Consider the following 24,507-nt stretch of genomic DNA (forward strand, 5'->3'; position numbering starts at 1 on the left):
GATCAAGTGTTGACCGTGATGGGATGTAGGACACAGCTGTTGGAGTCCACAGCCCTGTGTTTAGAAGTTCAGTTTCAGCCATTTAGCCACCACGTGGCCGTGAGCAAATTACTTAACCCTGGATTGTTAGGGTCTGTACCCGCAGTTGGTTAAGTATGTAAAAATACCTGGCTTAACGCAGTCAGTCATCACAAATTCCCCTTCTACTCTTGCCAAGAACTAGAGAACTACAAAAAGAAAAAAAGCATTCTGACCAATGACACAGTATAACACAACCACAACGTAATTCATCAATTCATGTAGGTTACTTTGTAACTTAAAATGAAGTCCCCAAATTTCTCAGAACAAAGGTGGTGTAGAAATCTCAGGAAAAAGGCACAGCTACATTTTAAAGAGCTGGTTTTACTTTTACTTGACAAAGCACAAGATTATTTCAGCTACTTTATCCCCTGCTGGAGCTCTGATTAAAAATACAATATGTCAACAATGACTAATTACGGCTTTAATAAGCCTATTGTTTACTTCTTGGCAGTAGCCTAATCAATTGACCACTGTTTTAAACCCACCTAGCATTTTCCGATATAAAACATTTATAATTTTGTCTTTGACAACTTTCACCCCCAGCTGCTCCCAGTGAGAAAAGTCATCATTAGCACAAAGATGTTTACAGCTATGTCCCCCCCCCCCCCCCCCGCCCCGTCCCTGCTATCTGCTATTTAGGTGAATATTCAGGCCTCGTCAGAGCAGAGTAACAGGCAATTCAGTGCCTTGCTCAGAGCCCAGCAGGACAGAGTAGTTCTCCATTCGATAATCCTCTTTAACTTTAGGGCTGGTGAACATTTTTTGGATAATAACAATTTGGGGCTGAAAAAAGTCATGAAATATTCAACAGTGTGAGTGGTTTACCAAAATTATACTTATAAAAAGATTGCTACTCAGAATTCTGCATTCTGCGTTTGCCCATTTTTTTTAACCGAGAAAGGGACTTTCATGTGGGAATATCCTCTCTTGCCTGTTCATATCCATAGTGACTGTTCTCACTGAGAAAGAATCATGACCTCAGCAAAGAAATGCCATGAGTTGGAGTTTTTTTTTTTTTATAAACTAAGAATTGTTATAAGACAGTTCTTATGAAATTAGCTTTGCCTAAGTTTCCCAGATTTGTTCTAAGATGAGAGGAAACCATGCAGCAAGCTGCAGGAACACAGATTGGGTTATGCGATCTCTGCAAAATCACCACCCTGGGTGCCCCCCCCACCCGCCCCCGCCCGAGGAAAAACATGATCACGTTTTCCATTACAGATTGACATTTTACTTTCTGGTATTTTTTAACGAAAGGACAAATATCATAATTCACTACATTAAGTCCAAATACGGAAAGGAAAATGTTAACATTTTAGTGGGAAAAATAATCACAGTAAGCTATCTGTCACCAAGAATACATTTGCTATATCTGACACTTTCCAGTTTATGGAAGGTCTGTGTGTGTCTCAAAGAAATTTGGGGAAATCAATCTACTTCCATAACATCAAAGAATGCTCTTCCTCTAACATTTCTACCAAATTTTAAAAAGGAAAATCCAAATATCTTTCTTTACTGTCTTGTTTCCTGAGGTTCCAGTAACAAGCAAAGGGTTTCTTTTAGCCAGCTATATTATTACGGCTAAAGTGAAAGTTTTCCTGCTGAACTCTGAGCCTATATGGGTAGGTATTATTATTATTACAATAAGGGAAAAATTATGAAAGCTAAGTGCTTTGCATATTAAATTTCAGAAAGCTTCCAGTTACACTTAATAACAAAATAGAGAAGTTTCAGATTTGTTCTATCTCTATATTTCTGTTGACTTCATTAAGGTGAATATACCACTATATATGACTATTAGGGGGTTTATATTTCAGCATAAAGCTGGCTCTGCTCTTCTCTGATAATGGGACTCAGCAGCTAATCTTCTCACTCATATTTACACAATGACAAACACAGACTAGCATTAAGTCCATTGTCTTTCCCCTAATTAAGCCAAAGGTGGGACTAGAATATTATTCACCTTAAAATCCTTCAACATCATGTGAAAGAGTAGACTTTTCCTAGGGTCTAAAACAGAAACTAGTTTCATAAATCCAACTATAGGTAAGGTTTACTTATTGAAGAATCACAAAGATTAGCAAAAATATACTATATCTCATAGCAGATAGGTTTACATTGTCTTAAGCAAAACAAATGAGTAGGATAAAATACGAGGAATGAGTATAAGAATGCAGGCTGGAACATTTTTCTCCAGCATAACAACACTGACTGGGTTGCATCCGTTATTAATTATAAAGGATCAGCAGGGTCATAATGAGCACAAATGTATGCATGCACACATGCACACGCTTGTGCACGCACGCACGCGCACACACACACAGAGGCACACAAGCTCATCAAGCGTGAAAAGATCATGAGGCCTGTGCATACCACTCCCTAAAAGTCAGTCTTACATTTAACCTGATCTCGTCAGAAGATACGTCTGCTTTGAATGTTTATGGAGTAAGCCAGAAATATGTACAATTTACAATACAGATTACATAAAATCACATATTTGCATTTTTCAATACCCATAATTCAAAGCAGGAGAGTGAAGTCATCTTTTTTGTTGAGAGTTTGGTGCAATTTATCCAACATGAAAATCTCCTCTGTCTGTAAAGAGCATGCTGAATACTTTGGAAAGGATTCCTAGGTCTCCTCACCTGGAAGTAAGGTGGTACTGATTTCCTGGAAGGACAGAAGAGGACAGAGGAGGGAGATCTTTGCACAAGGAGCCCGTGGAATATTAAGGCACAGCCTGTCATCAGTCTTGTTAAATCAACCCTGACAGATTCCCCAGGTGAGGGCTTCATGAGCCCAGGCATTAAATGTGACCCAGGGCGCTTCAAAGAAAAGATCAAAAAATTGCCTGGGGACCTGACATGTCAATGGCCTCTCTGATTCCTGCCTTTGATAAAAACTGGGACAGCAAACACATTTACAGAACCTCTGTATGGAGAACACTAAACCCAGAAGAAAGAAGGAAATAAAGGAAGAAAATGGAAATATATATGAGATGATTTAGATACACTGAAAAAGCAACACTGAGGCATGAGGTGAAAATTTGAGAAAAGAATATGGGTTTTATAGTAAAAAACTGGCTTCACCATATATTTGAAGCACAGCTCCATTTATAAAGCAAGGATACTCATCTCCCCCAGGTTCATGCATTCACTCGCCCAACAAACATTTATTGGGCACCTGTCATGTGCTGGGCACACAGAGTTTATTGCAGGAATTAAACAAAACGGCATAAAGGCTCTGCTATGTTACCAAGACAACTATAACGGATCAAGCCACCCCACGTTCTCACCATAGGCCCAGTTGCCACTCCTATTCTGTTAACAGTGGCCCCCTTCACTCTTGAAAGGGTCTCCATTTGAACCAACCGCATGGTCACTACAGCTAATAAGAGTCTCCTAACTTGTCTTCACGCCTCCAGCTTTGCCTTTCCCCCATCCTTCTCCATATAACAAGCAAAATTTCCCTCAAAATTATAGTCAGACATCATTTTCCTGCTTCACATTTTCCAATGGGATTCATCAAACTGAAAATAAAACCCAGAGTTCTTTTTCCTGCCTTACAATGCTGTATGACCTGGATGACTGTTCTCTATTCTCTCTTCTTTCAAGGAGCCACATTTCATCCTGTCTTAGGGTCTTTGCACTGGCTGTTTCCTCTGCCTATACCCTTCCCCACCCCTGTCTCACAAACCGATTTCTTACTATCATTCGGTTCTCAGTTTAAATGCTGCTTCTTCAGAGGGATCTTTAGGGCCCCCAAAACTAAAGAAGGCTCCCATTCACTTTCTGTGGCATCACTCTATTTTAATTTTTTTTTCTAGCCCTTCTTCCCAGCTGGTATCTGTCTTCTTATTATCACTCACTTTCCCATCTAGATTGCAAGCTCTGCGTGGGGAGAATCTGTGCATGCTTTGTTCACTTCGGAGCCTGGCTAAAAATAGGTGTTCAACAAATGTATGCTGGAGACACGAATAAATGCCCTGTTAGATCTAATTTGTGTGGTTCTGTAATAAAGACAGCTGGTCTTGGAGAACTTTGGGTTGTGCAATAAAAACTCTGAACACTCTGTATAAGAAACAGTGTCTTTACCATCAGAGTTACCTTACATGTTGAGTCAAAGAAGAAACAAATCTAAAACTCCTAAGTACAAAGCTATAAAATTAAAGAACGCTGTGGGTGAGTATACAGTTTCCAACTCTACTAATAGTGGTTTTTAAGATAGCAAAGGCCGGGGCGCCTGGGTGGCGCAGTCGGTTAAGCGTCCGACTTCAGCCAGGTCACGATCTCGCGGTCCGTGAGTTCGAGCCCCGCGTCGGGCTCTGGGCTGATGGCTCAGAGCCTGGAGCCTGTTTCCGATTCTGTGTCTCCCTCTCTCTCTGCCCCTCCCCCGTTCATGCTCTGTCTCTCTCTGTCCCAAAAAATAAATAAACGTTGAAAAAAAAAAAAAAAGATAGCAAAGGCCTTAATACCTACCTCTGCTTCGTTGGTTTCAGACCATGTCCAGTTAAAATACATAAGATTTTGAAGAGCTGATAGAAAGGGCTTTATTTAAGTGCTTCAGGGTAAGATTACTGAAGAGGGAACCTCTTTTGGGATCCTGGACCAAGTCCAACGTGTGTGTGTGTGTGTGTGTGTGTAGGTTTCCCCATACCAACAAGCAATTCTCTGACACCAGTAGGGTATCTGAGATTTCAACTCGATTCTGACATTATACCTAGATTCACAGGTAAAGAGCTCAGCCCCACTAGATAGTCCTCTACTTCCGACACCAACTGAAAGCCAAGGTTACCTGTGCTTCTAACTGCCCAGCTACAAACTGGAGGTTCCAATGACCACCCCCTCCCCGGTACAGATGCCAATTGCAAGCTCTCATTGTTACCTGTAGTTCCAGCCAAGTGGCTATAACCCACAATGCCTTCCTTAAGTTTTCTTAATTTGCTCCAACAACTCGGGAAACTTGTTTACTCACTAGATTACTGATTTATTGCAAAGATTATTGAAGGTTACACATCAATAGTAGGATGAAGAGATACATAGGGCACAGCAGCAAGCAAAGAAGCTTCTGTCCTCATGGAGTTGGGGCCTGACATGGTGGCATGTGGAAATGTTCTGGCTCCCCAACCTGGAAACCCTCTGAACCCCCTCCTTTTTGGGTTTTTATGAAGGCTTCATTACTTAGGCATATTGATTAACTCATTGGCCAGTGGTGATTGATTCAGCCTCCAGCTCTTCTCCCCTACCCTGAAATCAGTAGGTGAGACTGAAAGTTCCAACCTTCTATCCATGGTTTGATCCCCTGGCAATAAACCCTCATCCCTTGACACTTTCCAAAAGTCACTTCATTAACATATACCCAGTTGTAATGGAAGGGAGTTTGTTATGAATACCAAGACCCCCATGTCACCTTGATGGCTCTGAAACTAGGACAGGAACTGAGAAGTAGAGACCAAATATTATGCCAAAAGATGCTCCATTGCTCTTACCCCTCAGGAAAGTCCAAGGGGTTTGGGAGCTGTGAGCCAGGAACTGCAGAGGAAGACCAAATATATCTGAGAAATATATTTTGGTCATCTGAATGATCAGATATATATATTTCTTACAAATCACAATATCACAGAATCTCATGCAAGAAAATTTGGGCTCAGATCCTCATTTCTACAATCTCATATGTAAAGGTTTTTTGTTTGTTCACTTGCTTGTTTTGAGAGAGAGGCAGAGAGAGAGCGAAAAAGAGATCATGCACACGGGGAGAGGGGCAGAAGAAGAGAGAAAATCTTAAGCAGGCCCCACACCCAGCACTGAGCCAGACTCACGGGGCTCAATCCTACAGACCATGAGATCATTACCTGAGCTCAAATCACAAGTCAGGGGTTAAGCCACTGAGCCACCACTCAGGAGCCCCTGATCTGTAAAGTTCTTAATGATGCAACACATTATTTAAGATCTCACACGTTCATGATACACAATAAAAAATCTGTACTTCAAGAGAAAAAAATCATATTTTAAATGTAAAAAAATGGCTACTATTTCAAGAAGCCTGAAGAAAACATCACCACAGAATGCAAATACCTTACACTACATGTCACCTGAAGGAGGAAGTTTGCTACTGAGTAACTGTTTGCTACTGTTTTTACCGTGGACTTGATTCTTAGAGGATATAAACTAATTGCTCAGTAAGAAACTGGAATCTGGAGGCAGGTCTGCCTGTGAACAAATTTCAGCTGTGTTGAATTCTCAGAACCTATATTATAAAGATTTTTAAGGAGGATTACAAAGTCTTTTACTCAATTCACCGGCTTTATTTTTCTGCCTCTACATTTTTTTTTAAAGGTTATGGTTAATCTTCCCTTCTGTGGTACAAAGGCAAACTTCCAGAAAACCTCTTATGTTTTCCCGTATATATTTTGTGACAGTTGTTCTATAACAGTAGCATCTGTAGACAGTGTTTTTGAGGTGTACTGAAAGGCCTTCCTGAACCCCACATCTGCCCAGCCATGAAATCCAGCCCTCATGAAATCCTTAGGAAACAGATCCTCCAAAGGATCTAGTGGAAGGATGTTAACAGCTGTATTAGAGCAAGAAATCACCAAGGAGGTAATATATTAACTAGTTCACTCATTAGTATTCATTAGGTCGACTCACTAAACTCACTACCTCCCACAGTCACCTAAACTAAGTCTTCCAAGGCATGATTCCCCCCCGCCCCCTGCAAAGGCAAGTTTTGATTAGCAGAGGACCTGGTAAAAAGAGACACAGCATATTGTGTTGAATGACTAATGAAAAGGAGGTGAAGGCAGAATAAGGCATATTTGTATTAATGAAATTCCTGAATGGGAAAACAGAGAAGAAATTTAGCAAAATAAGGTCAATGGGCTGATGGCAAGTGGGCAGGGCTGGGGTATAAAGCCATGCTCCTCTCTCTCCTCAGAATTTTATTTCCAGCTGGCCCTAAACATGTCAAACCATTCTAAATATCTGTATTGTAACGGTTGAGCTCTTCGGATTCTAAAAGCTGTTATAAATAATTAACTTAAGAAAACCACTCTGCCCTTTACCAGTGGCATTTAATTGAATCAATGATAATCTGTACTTTTGCTAATACATTAAGTCTGAAGCTACGTATTGAAACAAGATGCAATAAAATGGTGAGGAGTAAGGGGAAATTCCAAATTATTCAGCCAGAATTTATAACGACACACTTGTATTACTGGATTCTAGATGTAAAAGAAGCAACAGGCAAAAGGCTACCAAAAAATTCAAATGAATGTCTGAAGAAAGATAAAGGGAGGTGAAAACATTAGAATGAGATAATAAAAGAGCTGGGCTGGACAAAGGGGAATTGTAGAAACTCTAGCAAGAGTTGTATGTCATTCTGAGGTTATAAAGCTAGTCCTTCAGAGGCACCTGAGTGGCTCAGTCAGTTAAGCATCAGACTCTTGGTTTCGGCTCAGCTCACATTCTCATGGTTAGTGAGTTTGAGCCCTGCATTAGAGTCTGTGCTGACAGTGTGGAGCCTGCTTGGGATTCTCTCTCTCTCCCTCTCTCTACCCCTCCCCCCACTCATGCTGTCTCTGTCTCCCTCAAAATAAATAAATAAACTTAAAAAAAAAAAACAAGTAAGTAGGAGCACCTGTGTGGCTCAGTCGGTTGAGCGTCTGACTTTGGCTCAGGTCATGATTTCACAGCTCGTGAGTTCAAGCCCCACATCAGACTCTGTGCTGACAGCTCGGAGCCTGGAGCCTGCTTCAGATTCTGTGCCTCCCTCTCTCTTCCCCAACCCACTCACATTCTGTCTCTGTCTCTCTCAAAAAAAATAAACATTAAAAAAAATTTTTCTTAAAAAAACAAGTAAGTAAAGGCTAGTCTGTCCACCTAGAGCAGGCGCATTACCAGTAATGCACAGGAAGGGAACCCACTATGTAGCAAAGGACACATGATCATCATGCTTCTAAAAAAGACAAAACCAAGATATTTCAGATCAATTCATAAAGTTACCAAAATACTAAGAGAATTAATAAGACATTAAAAAGTTGACCTGGTTTCTATTTTCTTCCCTTCTTTTATAGTCTTTGTAGAAAACTTTACTTATAATTTCCTTGTTGCTGTCACAGCATTATTCTTTGGATGCTGGGCCAAAACCCAATTCCAAACTACTGGAATCACTCAAATTATGGTTTCATGGATTTCTTCTTCTTCTTCTTCTTCTTCTTCTTCTTCTTCTTCTTCTTCTCCTTCTCCTTCTTCTTCTTCTTCTTCTTCTTCTTCTCCCCCTCCTCCTCCTCCTTTTTCCTCCTCCTCTTCCTCCTCTTCCTCTTCTTCTTCTTGTTCCTCTCCTCCTTCTCCTCCTCCTCCTTCTTCTTTCTCTTCTGTTTTTTTTAAGCATTCGCACTTGCCCCAGACTGTCAGGCAGCAAGTGCCTTCTGAACTTCACTGAACCTTAAGGAATTCTCTCTCATCTACTTTTTGCTAAATGTCAAGATTTCAAGGTTGGTTGGTCTTCTAAAGATGCTTCTGGATGAGTTGAAATGATCAAAATTCAGAGAACTTAATACCTCAGTGCAGCTCTGTAGTCTTGGAGTCCATGATAATTGTGCTTGGGTCCAGCTGCACTGATTTCCCTGCACTGCCCAACTACCCAGAACACAGTATATGCTCAGGTGTTTTGTTTTGTTTTTTTGATGTTTGTTTATTTATTTTGAGAGACAGAGAGTGCTAGTGGAGGAGAGGGGAAGAGAGAGAAAGAGAATCCCAAGCAGGATGCATGCTCAGCGTGGAGCCTGATGTGGGGCTCGATTCCACAACCCTGGGATCATGAGCAGAAATCAACAAGTGTCTGACACTTAAAGGACAGAGCCACTCAGGCACACCAGCATACACTCAGGTTTAAATTTTTTAAGTTTATTTATTGAGAGAGAGAGAGAGAGAGCACACAAGCAGGGGAGGGGCAGTGAGAAGGAGAGACAGAATCCCAAGCAGCCTCCATCAGCACAGAGCTGGATGCGGGGCTCAAACTCATAAACTGTCAGATCATGACCTGAACTGAAATCAAGAGTCTGACACTTAACCGACCGTGCCACCCAGGTGCCCCCATGTTCAGTTTTAAAAGAGAATGTCAGGACAGCACAGCAAACATTTGCTGAACATCAGCTATATGCAAGAGACTTTTCTAAGTGCTGTAAACACAGAGACACACACGAGTAGCTACGCTGGGAACAGAATTTGGTTTCATCTCTCCTCCCTGGATCTGTCCCTCAAAAGATACCATTATCAGGAAAAGATCTTGAAACAGATACTCACATTGTGTCCTCTGTGACAGTAACTAGAATGGTTTTGTGGTCTGTCTCTACATCATGCATTCCATAAAACACATCTACAAAGGGGGAGAAAGAAAATATTTGGGATATGCGGGAGTAGACATCCACCCCTCGTTTTAATTCAGTCCTTTCATTTACACATGAAGACATGGGTATGATATACACACACTTCAAGCAGAATAAGATTTCTTAGCAAGAAACACTGCTTCCTTTCCCCCTAAGTCACATAATTATGTCTGTTCAAGTCTTTTTCATAAGCCCTTCATGCTCAGGTGACTCAAGGCAGATGAACCAACAAGCTCAAAATCCAGAACTACCTTGTAAGGGATTTATAGAGATGAAAGAAACTTGAACCCCAAGGAATTTTACCTGTTCAGTTTCTCTCAGCTTGTTCTCTCTAGCAGGCATTTTAGCGGAGATAGTTGTCCGCTGAGAAACAGAAACAGCTGTTCTGAATTGTTTTCCAAATTAAAAATTGGCATTTCTGAATAGTGTTAAGAAAAGTGGAATCTCAAAGTTAGGTCAGATTGAGATGTGACCCTAACAAGACTTTGGGGTCAGACATGGCTCAAATTCCTTTCCTCTAATTACCAGCTGTGTAGTTTGAATAATTATTTAACCTGGCTCTCACATCCCTCCTGTGGAAATGGGGTCATACAGTATGTGTAAAGCACCTGGTTAGCCAATGGGGAGACACTGAGTAGGTGAAAATGATCTCGGTATAAAGCACTATCAGCAACAATTTCTTTGGAATCTTTGCATTTCTTTGTAATTACTGTGGCAATTGCAAACATTAATAATATTTCTCATTTTGCAACTGCGGTAAAGGACTCTGGAATGCCTTGGGCCCTATGAAAAAGTGAAAATATAGCATAAAATGTAATGTTCTAAAGAGTTTACCATTTAAGAACTGCTTTGTGAATGATCACCAAAATATATTAGGTAAAGACACGTGTATGCAGTACATATTTATCAAAACTCATTGAAATGTATACTTGAAATGGGTGCATTTTTCACTGTGGGGTAAATTATCCCTCAGTCAAAAATCACTGGGGGGGAAAAAAGGTGCTGTTGCCTGAGTACAATCCTGAATGATGTTGATGAACTATTCTGGAGTGTGTGATTTGGGGGCAGAGACTTCTAAAACCATCTCAGAGGGTTCTAATGTGAGAAAAAATAAATAAAAAACAAAAAGACAAATAAGCTGCTAAACAGCATGACGAGTAAAGAGCGTGCCAGAGTTAGCAAATACTATTCAGGACACTCAGTTAAATTGGAATTTGGAATTAAAAAATAATGTTTTAGTAGTGTAAGTGCATCACAAATACTGTACATTTAACTAGATGTCATGTGTCTCATCCGGCAACTGAACAGTATGATAAATTTGGTGCAAAAAAAAAGGAGAAAGAAGAAAATATGTATCCAAGTGTTTAATTAGACATGTGTAAAATGGATTTTGAAGTTTTGCTTCTGGGAGGGGGAACTAGATAGGAGGCAAGGAAGGGAAGGATACTTTTCACTGTACACTTTTTGTGCCTTTTAAATTCTGAACCATATGAAAGTATTACATATTTTTAAAACAAATAGAATTATAAAAATTAAAAATAATTTCTAAGGGGAGCGAAGAATCAACATAGGGAGACATAACCAACACATATGATACACTTAGAAAACAAAAGTGATAGGAATCTGTCAAAACACTTTATTCTATTAGACTCTGGTTTTTCAGTGTAGGCATAAATAGAATTCATAGTAACAATCACTTGTTGAGTTGCCAGATTATAATTGGAATTAATATTAGCAGCCTCCTGTTGAGTTGCTGTTCCGCTAAGCACTTTACATACTTTAGCTAATTTAATCCTCAGAATAACCCTCGGGGGTTTTGCAAAGGAAAAGGCTGAAACTCAGAAAGGTTAATTAATTTGCCCAAATCACACAACGAATGATTGGCAGCCCTGGGGTTTGAATCCAGGTCGGTCAGAATCCACAGCTTGTTGCTTTTAAACACAAGACAATTACTGTACTGTCTTCCAGCATGTTGATTCCCAAAGTCAGGAAATTTGCAGTTGGACATGAAAATCAATGCAAAAAGGAAGAGCAATGAATGCACACTTCATATATCAGCGTGAGGCACCAAGCTATGAAACACAACACCCTGGGAACTATTTCCTTTTTTAAGTAAATAGACGGCTACACCTCACTTCAGGCAATGCTTGTGGTCCTGGACGGTCGTTTATAAATGAGATTTATGCAAATGCAATCATATTTAGAGTAAAACTGGAAGTCTGCTTTTTAAACAAAGTGTGTAAAATATGACTGAACTCAATTCCGTTGTTTTGGGGCAGGGCACAAAATTGGATAGCCTAAGAGTTTGCTAATCGTCCTACAGAGTCGGGGTATTAATATAAAACATGACTGACAGTTTACGTGTGGAGAGGCTACTTCGCTAAATTACAAAGGATTTAGTCAGTTAAACTAAATTTCTAACTTGAGGCTACCGTTAGCTACTTTAGTGTTCAGAAAGCATGAGTATGGGGTGCCTGGGTGGCTCAGTTGGTTGAGCGTCCGACTTCAGCTCAGGCCACGACCTCACGGTTCACGAGATCAAGCCCTGCGTCAGGCTCTGTGCTGACGGCTCAGAGCCTAGAGCCTGATTCGGATTCTGTGTCTCCCTCTCTCTCTCTGCCCCTCCCCCACTTGTACTCTATCTCTTTCTCAAAAATAAATAAAAACATTAAAAATTTTTTTTAAAAAAGCATGAGTAAATATTTATTATGGAGAAGCAGAACGCCACTTAACTTATCAAACTAGTACTTTTATCATAGCTTATCAGAGACAGGAATATGCTAGAGGACTATTTAGTTTTCTATTGTGAATTGTTTTTACGAAATTTCCCCCAAATTTATTCTGTACACATCTTACGCGTTCCCATGATCTGCCTTGTTTAGATGGCAATGTGTAGGAAGTGGGGGAGGAAAGGGTTTATCTGCTAGAATTGATGATCAAAGGCAAATTAATATTTCAAGAGTCTTTAAAATTATATAATTTTATAAACAGTTGACCAAAAGCTATCCTTCTTAAGATGAGAGCCTCAGACTTGCCAGGATTTCTGTCAGAGGTTGGGATGGGCGTGGTGTAAGGCAGGTAACTGTCCCCTCCAGCCCAAGGGCAACCAGAGCATCGCCCTGAGGTTAAGGCAACACTTGACTTCCCCATGTTCAAACTTTGCGCTTTCCATATTACATCAACTCTTCTGAGCACCCAGTATTATGATCCTTAATTCAGAAAAAATCAACTCAGGAATGACCATTCAAAGCCGTATCCAGAGATGTTGTTGGCCAGGCAATAGCTCCATTTGTCAATGTTGGTTGCCATCTCGGTAGAGCAGTATTTGTGCCATCATCTAATATTCTATTTTCCTCTTTATTCCCTATAAATGGGAGCACTTTCTTTGAAAGAACAAAATGAAAGAATGTGTATAAAATGCTAGATCTACACCATCAACGATTTTATCTAAATAGCTATGAGTAATTGAAGATTTTATATTACTTTCAGTTCCCTGGAAACAGACAGCTTTCCACCTCCTCAACCCTTACCATCCCATACCATACCATGAAATTTATTTATTTTTTACACTTATACATATTTGATTCAGTACATCTTTTCCAGAATGCATTACATTCTGGTAAGGGACTGCCAGTACTTAATCCGCATAAAACTCATGTTATTTCCAATAAATCAAATTGTTTCTCCATTTGATTATATTTGTTATATGTAATTGAATCAATGGGGTTTTTTTTTGTTTACTCTTCTTCATTTTAAAAATAGGGAAATTGAATTGTTTACATCATTTATAAACTATGAGGGTTAAAAAAATGTTTTCCTTCAGTTTTCCAAACCTCTTGTTTTTCCCCCCTGTAAGTCAACAGCTTATTCTTACCTAAATGTGTCCTTACCTAGAGTCTGGGGAAATACATGTACGTTTATTTATAAATAAGTTTTATTTTAACATTTCTTTACTCACTATTTGAGCCTATACCTTATAACTCTCTCCAAATTTTATCAGAAAAGTCTTAGCACCAGTGGTAAGATGAATTAGTAAGTAAAAGTGAGCACCGATATTTAAAAAAGACAGGCTTACAAGGCCAGTTTCAGGTATATCTAACCTCGTAATCAACGTGATATTTCTAATTAACATCGTGTTCTTAGCTAGAGTAGTCTAGGATGGGTTGGAGGCCATAGCCTTCAACATTTCCATGTTGACTCTCTAATCCACAGGTAAATAAATACATATTGTTCTCTTTCTACAGTGATTTTAGAAGCACAAAAACAACATCCTGCTCAAACATACCTCTTCCTCCAATTTACTAGGAGACTGGGTAATTCTGCCACTACAATAATTTTATCTGAACTTCTTAAAAAATGTAAATGTCAGCAAAACATGTGTGATAGTACCACATCCCAGTAACACACAGAACTTTAGATCCCCAGGGAAATCCTTCAGAGAACGAGATAGGATTAGTGTCTCAGACTTTTTTATTGCCAATATAAAAGCAATCATATAAAATCTATTTCTACATTATTTACAAAGCTACAATTAAAAACATTATCCATAATGGGCTTTGTGCAGTAAAGTTACTATTAGAACAATGATAGAAAAAGACATGTGTCTCTCCCAATAAACTGATACACTTTCTTTAATCCAATAAGAAAAGCTATGGTACTCATTATTTGTGTTTGTTTCTGTTACCTCGAAGATCAGAATTCAGTTTTTTTTTCCTTAATGTTTAAATGATCAAAGGTGCCCTGCTTAAACTACCTTACCTCTCTCTACTTGTCAACTACAGAACTCTGTTCTTGTCTTTTCTATTCCTTTAGCTACTGCACTAAACTTTATTGCAGTAAACTGTTCCTTTAGTGCACTAAACTATTGTACTCCTTCTGTGGGAGGAAGTAAACCCAGCTGATTCTCTTACTTCATGGTAGTTTTATTCTATAAAGTCACCGTAAATACTGATTTAGTGAACACTGAGCCATTTTTCCCAGGGGAAACACAGGATAAACTTCCCGTGAGCCTCTGGTCCCAATATTTCATCACCTGATCAATTTAAACCTCATTTTATGTGTATTTCTGTTAAGGACACCTTACTTAATATTACTGTTGATTCATAAACATTGAACTCAGGACCAATAGCACTATAACTCATGCCTGGGTGAAGCTTATCTGATGCATATATTTTCTTCATAAGGCACATTACAGCCTCCCTGCACTTAAGAGCACTAATCACTTCAGTAATATGCTCGGGGCACATTTTAAACAGAAAAACTACTACCTAAAAGCACAAAAATGGGGAAAATATGGCACTAAATAAACTGTGAAAAGGACACTTGTTTACAGTATGAGAAACTGAAAGGTAGGAAACTGAAACAAGAAAGTAGAGTGTCCACTCGTTTGACCTCAGCTGGGAACAAGCACATCAGGAGACTCAAAATTTTCCCCATGTCTATGCATGCTTGTGAACGACTACAAAAAACACCGGGAGTATTGACATCTCGGAGTTAAAAATAAATTTCAGCTAGCGGGAAAATGGACAAATAGACAACTGGCAAATTGTGAGGATTGGTTATATGACTTCCCCAAATTAACACTATTATATTTTGGCCAATTAGCGCATTAGACACCATTAGAATATCAGATTATGGAGTAGAAAGGAGGGGCCTGAGAGAATGGGGACCAGGGACAGGTACACTTTGATTATCTTGTGGGAATGAGAGAAAGGTTAGAGCAAAGGCAGGAGGAGCAGATCCCAGGGGAGCAGCCAGGGAGCCCCACGAGGGACTCAGGTCCCTGAGACAAGGATAGGAGAAGTATGGTGAGCCTGAAATGAACATAGCATTAACCTATTTCACAACTGTACTTTTTTCCTATCGCAGCGACCCTTTTATTATACCCATAATTGCTTAGCCAGGGGAAGTCATGGGGACTTCTTTTCTCCCCCAATAGATTCCTACCCCAAACTTAGAAAAATGTGTCAGGCCATATGATCAAGTATTGTAATGTGAATATGTCTGAGGGACAAGAGGCCTAATACATAATGTGCTGATTTGGGCCAAATTGTTAGTTAAAGTTGTAATACCTGGTTCTCAGGGGGAGACTCCTCTTTCTAGTTGATATTAAACTCAGAACAGCCACTCCCATCTTCCCCAATGATACCAGTATAAAGACACACACACACATACACACACACTAGGTAAAAACTGGTAGAAAGGCAGGTTGGGAAAGTTCCTTGTGAATTTTGTAGGACTAGCAATAAAGCATATCAGTCTGTCCAATTAGGATGCTGCACACAGTAGGCCCTCCAGGGATCAACTATGTTAGAAGTATCTCTAAATTAAAACTAATTAGCTCACGAAGTGAAAATTCAGTCTGGTTTTCCATCTCTACTTGGCTTATCACCAACAGTAATAAACCCTCTTGGATCTTTCATTCACTGAAAAAATTACTGGGAATATTTGCACCAGCCAGCCCTGTGGATATTTCAACTGCAGCCATCTGTCATGGTTTATGACTAAGTCAGTGTCTTTTTCTATAAGGTTATTTCTTGTGCAAAATATTGATATATATTAAACCTATATTTGTACCTGGGTTTTATTCATGAACTTCGCTTGGTTCTTGCAGTCACACCCTTGTTATTTCAGACCCAGCCCTGATTATTATGACACTGCAGCCATCGCCCGGCTTTCCTTCTAGTTCTGTGGCACTTGCACTTCCTGTCCTTCATTTGGACTGTGGCCCTAAACCTATTTGGATGGGCAATTTACATACAGATTCCAGCATATGAGGGATGGTTGCTCTAATAGTCACAGTTTTAAAAACTATTTTAATCTTGATTATCTGAAAAGGAAGAAACGTGGATAGCTCCAGTTTGGTCAACGTTTATAGACTTTGAAGAAACATTTCAAGGAAGACTTCATCATTTACAACATTTACATTTCAGAAGAACAGAAATAATAGAAATGGAAATAATAGACATGTCGTTACCGTACGGTATTTTAACATGTTGGAATCAAGTACACTGAGCTGAAGCTTAGGATGCGTCTGATTTCCAAATAAGCCATTTTTTTCTGCTTTTTTGCAAGGTAGTTTAACATTGGTCCCCTGGCTCTGCTGATATGCAGCAGGCACACCACTGTGGCTTCAATGTTCCTATTATTCTTCCTGGTCAGCAGGTGTCATGCTAGCTGTTCAATGTGTTCAGCATTATACCTAGTCCCTGGGGAACCAGGAGAGGACACAAGAGAGTGAGTATGACTACATCCCTGATGCTATTTTTAAAACTACTTCACGTGCAAGTTCTCTTATCAGAAGCACATTTTTAATATAAGGTAGCTTAGAGGCACGTGGGTGGCTCAGTCAGTTAAGCGTCCTACTCTTAATTTTGACTCAGGTCATGATCTCATGGTTCCTTGAGTTCAAGTCCCGTGTCTTGATATTCTCTCTCTTTCCCTCTCTCTCTTCCTCTCCTCTGCTCACTCTCTCTCTCTCTCAAAAATAAATAAGTAAACTTAAAAAAAAATTTAATTAAGGTAATTTAGCACTACTAAAACAAATTTCCTTAAAAAACTAAAATTATAGGTATACTATTACCACAAAGCTTTAATAAATACGAAATACAAAATATTTAAATATATTAAATAAATATATTAAATACTAAATAGGAATATTAAAATATAAAATATTTAAACACTGTACATGGTGCTAATTTATTTTAGTGCCTTTCTGAACCTCAATCATCAGAAAAACCTGTAGCACAAATTCCGGGCAGATTAAGCTACTTGCTGACATAATCCCCAGGGACAAATGGTGTAAGTAAATCTGAGGGACAGTGATTGACTTTATAGAGGTTTACAGTTTCTGTTCATTAAAATATAATACAAAAGCATGAACTGAAGATACTTAACAACAAATATTTTTGCCTGAAACTAGCAAATCTAAGGTAAAATTGTTGCAGCAAACCCCCCAGACTAAGAATATATTTTAAATAGGCATTTTTCTCTTAAAAGCAAAAGATAAAACCTAACAGCGATAAATATCTTAAACTAAAAAAAAAAAAAATCTTAAACTATATTGTGATCAGTGGTTGGATTTCGGCTTGGACTCGTACCATAGGAAAAAGAATTTCTACCTATCCTATTTCTATGTTCCCAATGGTTATTTTCTTTGTCTTTATTGGTATTATCATCTGAGCTTAGATGGATTTGGACTGTCCTCATAAATCACATTATACCTAAAAATTAGTTGAAAGTAGCTATCTAAATTTCCATTCAAAGTTTTATAGACCTATTTTTCTGAAAAATAGTTCAAAAACACATGTCATTAAGAAGAGACTGGAAACGAATTCAGTGCACTTGATAAAGTGTTCTAGTAGTTCTGCCAAAAAAAAAAAAATCCCATAAAATCCTTCTAAAAATTCCTGTACTTATCTGACCTAGGTTTTTCTTATGGCGGAATAAATAGAAGACTGCCGGCATAATCCTTTCTACGACAAGTGGGTCAACAACTTCCATGTCAGTTTTCTAAATTTCACTGACTTGAAATTATTATTTGGAGATAAGCCAAGTACAGATAGAACACCAGGTCCAAATTTTCCCACGATGAACTAATTAGTTTACTTTAAGGCTATTTCTTATATAGCTGCCTTTTGCTACCAGGCATCTGACCTATCTTGTTGCTTGACCACACTTCCAAATGTGTTAATGTGGCAAATAAGGGACGCTGTTTTGCTTCCTATAATCAATAGGTGTATTTTTATCTCTAAGGAAAGTCAAATGTTATCTTTGTGGTTCCTGTGAATTGTTTAAATCTTCAATTCTGAACCATTTTATTTTATGTAATAAGTCTGTTTTTCTAGACTGACAGGTTAGAAATTGGACTGAATAGTATACTGGCATCTATTTCTGTGGATAACAACTCAGAGGGCAGTAATGGTTTTAACGGTCACTCTAAAATTACCAAGATGCAATCAACCGAGAGATCTTTGGTATTACGTATCTAAAACGTTGGCCATTTAGTTTGCAGTTGTGGGCCTGGACCTGTTTAGAGATTGTACAGCCGTTCATAAGCCTATCTCTTACACTAGCAGCTGGCTAAGTTTGGCTCATAAAAATGCTATCATTCCTGATGGAAAAATGCTTAGGCTGGTTAATCAATTACAATGACTTTAGTCTGCAGACTAACCACGGTGTCTGCCAGCTTACCACCTGAGTCTACTTACATATATTTGTAATGTTTACCCATGAGACAGGAAACCAAGAACTTACTGTCAAGAATACACAATCGGAGTGTGCAGTCAGTTCAGCATCCGACTCCTAAGCATCTTGGCTCAGGTCATATTCTCAGCTCAGATCGTGATCTCACAGTTAGTGAGTTCAAGCCCTGCATCAGGCTCTGCGATGATGGTGCAGAGCCTGATTGGGATTCTGTCTCTCCTTCTCTCTGTCCTCCCCCACTTGTGCTCTTTCTCTCAAAAATAAATAAATAAACAAATTTTTAAAGAATACACACTCAAGTGTTATGGTCAGCAATGGTGAGCAGGCTTCAAACTCTATTAAAAGAGTTCCCTTCCTGAGGATTGACTTAGGAGACCCTGTAGAAGGACACCAATGACCATTTCTACAAAAGGACGTTGACTGTATTTTCAGAACTGCCGATCTGAACACTTATCTAACCCAGGGTCTGCCCTTAATAATGGAAGATTTTAGGGGCACTTGGGTGGCTCAGTTGGTTAAGTGTCCAACTTCAGCTCAGGTCATGATCTTACAGTTCGTGAGTTCGAGCCCCACATCAGGCTCTGTGCTGACAGCTCAGAGCCTGGAGGCTGCTTTAGATTCTGTGTCTCCCTTTCTCTCTGCCTCTCTCTCTTTCTCTCTTAAAAATAAATAAACATTTAAAAAAATGGTAGCTGCTCCAGGATTTCTAGGCCATAGCATCACCATCCACTTGGGCCACATTAGTTTTTATTTATAAAGTTCTTTTTTGCCCCAAATCATTCTCCTACAATACTATTCTTAAGCCTGCAACTTCTAACATTAGGTTTGCCTTTGGATTTTTGCTACATGAAGTAAATATGCTCACTGGGCAGAGTAATTCATTAGCTGTTTTCGGTCATACCTACATTAACAAAAATTCATTCATCAGAAAGACTGGTCAACAAGCCATTAATTTCCCATCTTGGAAGCAACAAACTATCAAAACAGAGAAAAATGGACTCTGAGATAAAGTTCTGACAAGGAATAATTTTCCCTTGACTTGTACTAAAAAGAAAGTTCTTTGCTCCACTTTCAATGAGTGTCAAAGAAAAAAAGACTCAAGCAGACAATTTTACCTCTATGACAAAATAGACTATGTAATAAAATTTTTTGTCCAGATAGGAGTTTAGGGGCCATAGGGAAAACCTGGCTTTATAAAAAGCTTCCTTATTTCCAATTATATAGGAGAAGCTGAGAATATATCATTTCTCTAAAATGTCTGCAAAAAAGAATCTTTCATTTCTTTCTTAATAAAGCTTCAGGACAAAAGCAACTATTCTTAAGAATGTTATGGATTTACCTTAGACACCTTGCTATAGTGTAAATGTACTTCTGGCAACTCAACACTGGAATGATTTTGATAAAAATATTTACTCTCCTTTTTAATTCTAGCCCCAATTCCTTTCAGATCCAGTTAAACAGGGTAATTTTAAAGTAACAGGAATAAAGTGATATTTGCCGCTTAAAAAAAAAAAGATATGGAAGCAACCCCATGTTCATCATAGATGAATGGCTAAAGAAGATGAACTGTGTATATATAACAAAATATTACCCCATCATTAAAAAGGATGAAATCTTGCCATTTGAGACAACATGGATGGGCCTGGAGGGTACAATACTAAGTAAAAGAAAGAAGTCAGTCAGAGAAAGACAAATACCATATAATTTCACTCAGATGTGGAATTTAAGAAAAAAAAAAAAACCTAATGAACAAAGAAAAAGAAGAGACAAAGAAAACAGATTCTTAAATACGGAGACCGACTAAACTGACAGTTGCCGAGCGGAGGCGGGTGGGGGGGAATGGGTGAAATAGATAAAGGGGATAAAGAATATACTTACCTTGATGAGCTCTGAGTAATGTATAGAACTGTGGGGTCATTACATGACACACCTGAAACTAACAGAACACTGTATATTAAATATATTTGAATAAAAATAAAATTAAAATTGAAAAAAGGTATTATTCAAGAGCCAGTCTACTCTGTAGACTTTTCTTCATGAGTGCTGGATTTGATATATGTTCTTAGCATCTGGGAGCACGAGAGAGTACATCAGGCCAGGAGAAAAACCCTTAATAGATAAAAAAATTCACTTCTGCCTTTATAATACCCTTTTCCATGCCACCCTGTGGTTTGGAGACCTCAAAGTCACCCACATCGAGTTCAATTTTGTCTCTAAATCGTTCATTCCTTGGGCTAATTTTGGCAATTGTGTTAAAAGGAACCAGACTCATAAAGATTATGGCTAGGATGGGAGACATGTTTGTTTACTTTAACCTTCTTTTGTCTTTTTCATATCTTGGCATCTATACTGTCTAAATGCCTGAAATCTTCACACGACATATGTAAAACAATTATCCCAAACAGAAAGCAGTAGTAAGAAAAAAGTAGAATTTGCAAAACTGTGCCCATTAAAATGAAAATGATCAAGCTTTTGATATTCTTACACAGTGACCCAGATTTGAAAACTGGTGCATTCAATGAAGGCATTCCTTACTTAGATGGTAATATTTCAAACTGAAAATGATGGTGGTTGTTGTCAGTCTTTAATCAAGGACTCATTATCAACGCAAATTTTCACCCTTGACGACGGTATCAGAGTTATAATTGATAGTGATCTGCAAAGTGATCTGCATTGTGAGTTACAGCTTTTACGAAAAACACATTTTTCCAGAACTTGGTGTCGGAAACGATTTATCCGTAACAAAGAACGCTTTACATACCTGAAATCCAGAAGGTATGGAGATAACACCTCAACTGGACAAGGGAGCATGAAGAATGCTGTCATACTGATTACTTAATACTCAGAAATACTTGAAATGGAGAGAGGCAGTCATACGGTAGTACAAAGAATGTTTTTAAATGTAATAAAAATATTCCCAGACTTTTTCAAACAGTGAACCGGAAACCCTATTATCATGGGGTTGGAGATGGATGGGAAAGGGGAGGTAGGAGAGAAAGAATAACTCTCCCTAAAACTTGGTCAATCATTTGCCATATATTTACATTTGACAATATTTTGCATACTGTTGCAAATTGCAAGAGTAATCCTAACTAGAGAATTATTCTTTTAGAACATCAGGATGCATTTTATGTTTTGGTAGGTAGATCTTGAGATTAAATGTGTCATAAGTTCAGTCACAGCCGAGCTAAAAGAAAGCTACCTTAAAAAATGAAGAAATGGGAAATAATTTGTTTTAAAATTGCTATTGGCTGGCTATCAGTTATTACAGCATGATGTTAATGAGCCAAAATCAATAGATTCAATCCCTTTAGAGTTCTGTTAAGTCTTCCATTCTCTCTACTAGAACACATTCCTAACGAGACAGGAGTCATTTTTCACAAGGTGGGGCCGGGAGAGAATACAGAACGGAATTACAGAAAAAGGAAGTGTTACTTGAAGCGATTGCCTGACAAAAAGGGATAATGATGCCATCTTCATAAACTAATAGCTAAAGGCAAATTTAATATATTCTTCCGGTTTAACAATGATAAAAATGATGATAAATATATATAATTAGATGTAATCTTACATTTCCCTTAAGTCTTTTCAGAACACACATACCTTTATTAGTCAAAGCTGATGAGTGCTTATGGAAACAGAAGAAAATCACGAGTCCTATGTTATAGCTACTACTTCTCCCTGAGGGATGGCACCTGGTTCTGTGGATTAGCAACATTTTCCAGCCGCTGTCAGCAGCCTGACCTCTCCCAGGAGGTTCAGATTCTGGAAGCCATTTCCTTGAACATATCAAACTGAACGACCACAGCTACCCCAAGTGTAGTATGTCTTTCTCCCCCAACCTGCTTCATCTTTTTTATACTTAATTTCAGTTTGGGGGACCACTATTCATTCTTCTCTTACCTCAAAACCAGCAATTGAGACTTTATAAAAATTTCTCTTCTCTCTCAATGTCTGGTCAGTGCGACTCTTGTTAATTACTTCTCTAGCCTGACATCTCTTCTCCAACCTTACAATTACTGAGCTAACTTCAGTCTTTCTTTATTTCCCACTTCTAACTGATCTCTCTACAGTTTTAACCCTCTTAAATTTACCTTCCTATTTATTATCACAATATTGCATCGAAACCACTAGCTTAAACCTTACCTGGCTACACTAAACTTGTCGTTCATGAATCTCTCTAACATACCAGATTCTAAGTCCTTCAAGAACAGGAATTATCTTATTCATGTTTTACAACCAAAATACCAAATATGCTGCTGACACATAATAGCTACTTTGTGACTTCTTTCAATAAAAAAAATTCAGATATATAAAAATTATGCCAGAGATTAAATTGTTATTATCAGTTTTAACATGGTGAGCAGATCTTTTATTGAAACAAATACCACTGTCAACTTTGACTTAACTAATGGCATTTTCTCCAAAGTTTGTGCTATCCAGGTACAGAACGTCAATAAGTCTTCGTGTTCTCATTTCCATCTTCTGGATCAAGTTATCATGCACAATAACATGTTTACTCTAAAATAATAACAGTAATAATAAAATAAAAAATAAAAAAGACTAATTAGAAAGGAGTTCTCAACTATTTTTTTAATCCTTCTATTCCAATTTCTACACTTTTAAAAAACATAGTTCCTGAAAAATAAGACAGATAAAAATGTTTCTGCTGGTTATACAATATTATGATGCAAACATGGCTTCTTGCTTTAAGGATATAGTCAACATTTATGAATTCAAATTGTTTCTTTTCTCTTTTGTATTAGTTCTCCATCCTTAAGATGCCAAGACTATCCTTGTGTGTGGATATTTACTATACTGATTTTAAGAATCAACATTCTTAAATGTTGATACAACTTTAGACTGATTACAGCAGACTTCAAGGTTTTAGTCACTAAAATCATCCTAATTCAACACTTTCCAAGAACTGATAGGAAACTAGCTTCTGGTTTCCTGGGCCTCATGCATGCGTTTATTTTAAATGTCAAAGTGTACTTTGAAAGAGTGAAAAACCATCAGGAGTCAGAACCATGAAGACCACACTTGGTTAGAAACACTGCTGCGAATTAGAAAGGAGAACATTATGATTCAAGGAAATTCATCTTTGCACCAACTCAGTTATTATCATATAGTTGTTTTACAGGAAAAAAACACAACACAGAATTCAAAGAATTCCTCCCAGTTTGCACAGGAAACAGATGCACACCAGGCCCTCTCCAAGTCTTGAGAGGAGACCAAGTCCAGGGGTTGGTATAGTTTTCCCCATCAGAGGACAACACACAGGTCCTTATCCTCCATTTTTCATCTCACCCTCACTTTTATCTAGGGATGCTCTCATCCCCCAGAAAAAGGTATTAGATATGGGGCACCTGGGTGGTTCAGTTGGTTAAGCGTCCGACTCTTAGCTTCATCTCAGGTCATGATATCACGGTTCATGGGTTTGAGCACTGCGTAGGGCTCCCTCTCTCTCAAAATAATAAATAAACTAGAAAAAGGGATTAAATAAAGGATAAGATACAAGGGGTAATAAATGTCATTTGGCTCAACTTCCCAGTATAGGCCATCTCTGCAACAAATAATTCTTAAAGTGGCACATTCTCTGGTCTTCTTTGGTTTTATCCAGTCTCTGCAATGACTTCCCAAGTGGTCTCTCCAGCCTCACCTTGTGCCCCTCTCCACCCCCTGCCTTCCATTTAAACCCTCTATCAGCTTACTGAATGCACCAAACTCTTACTCAGGTCAAGAACTCAGCAGGTGCTTTTGCTCTATCTGGATTGTTCTCTCTTAACTGTCCATCTGACTGGCATCCAGACATCCTTCAGTTTCAACTGAAACAC

The 24,507-nt window shown here is 38.5% G+C and overlaps 1 protein-coding gene across 3 annotated transcripts in view; it reads right to left on the reverse strand.

The window, feature by feature from the left end:
• The window catches only part of RAB27B (RAB27B, member RAS oncogene family), a 52,305-nt gene that overhangs the window by 22,731 nt on the left and 5,067 nt on the right, over nucleotides 1-24,507 (reverse strand). Inside the window, exon 2 of one of the 3 annotated variants that reach the window (XM_047086341.1) lies at nucleotides 9,384-9,456. The exons of the other annotated variants lie outside the window; for them this stretch is intronic. Within the exon in view, the coding sequence (XP_046942297.1) occupies nucleotides 9,384-9,442 (59 nt within the window). The 5' untranslated portion in view covers nucleotides 9,443-9,456. The remainder of the gene's footprint in view (nucleotides 1-9,383; nucleotides 9,457-24,507) is intronic. 3 annotated transcript variants of the gene reach the window in all.

Source organism: Lynx rufus, unplaced genomic scaffold (assembly GCF_022079265.1).
Source record: "Lynx rufus isolate CCGP_SWC_20201006 ecotype Redwood Valley unplaced genomic scaffold, mLynRuf1.p SCAF_20, whole genome shotgun sequence".
Classification (NCBI taxonomy): domain Eukaryota; kingdom Metazoa; phylum Chordata; class Mammalia; order Carnivora; family Felidae; genus Lynx; species Lynx rufus.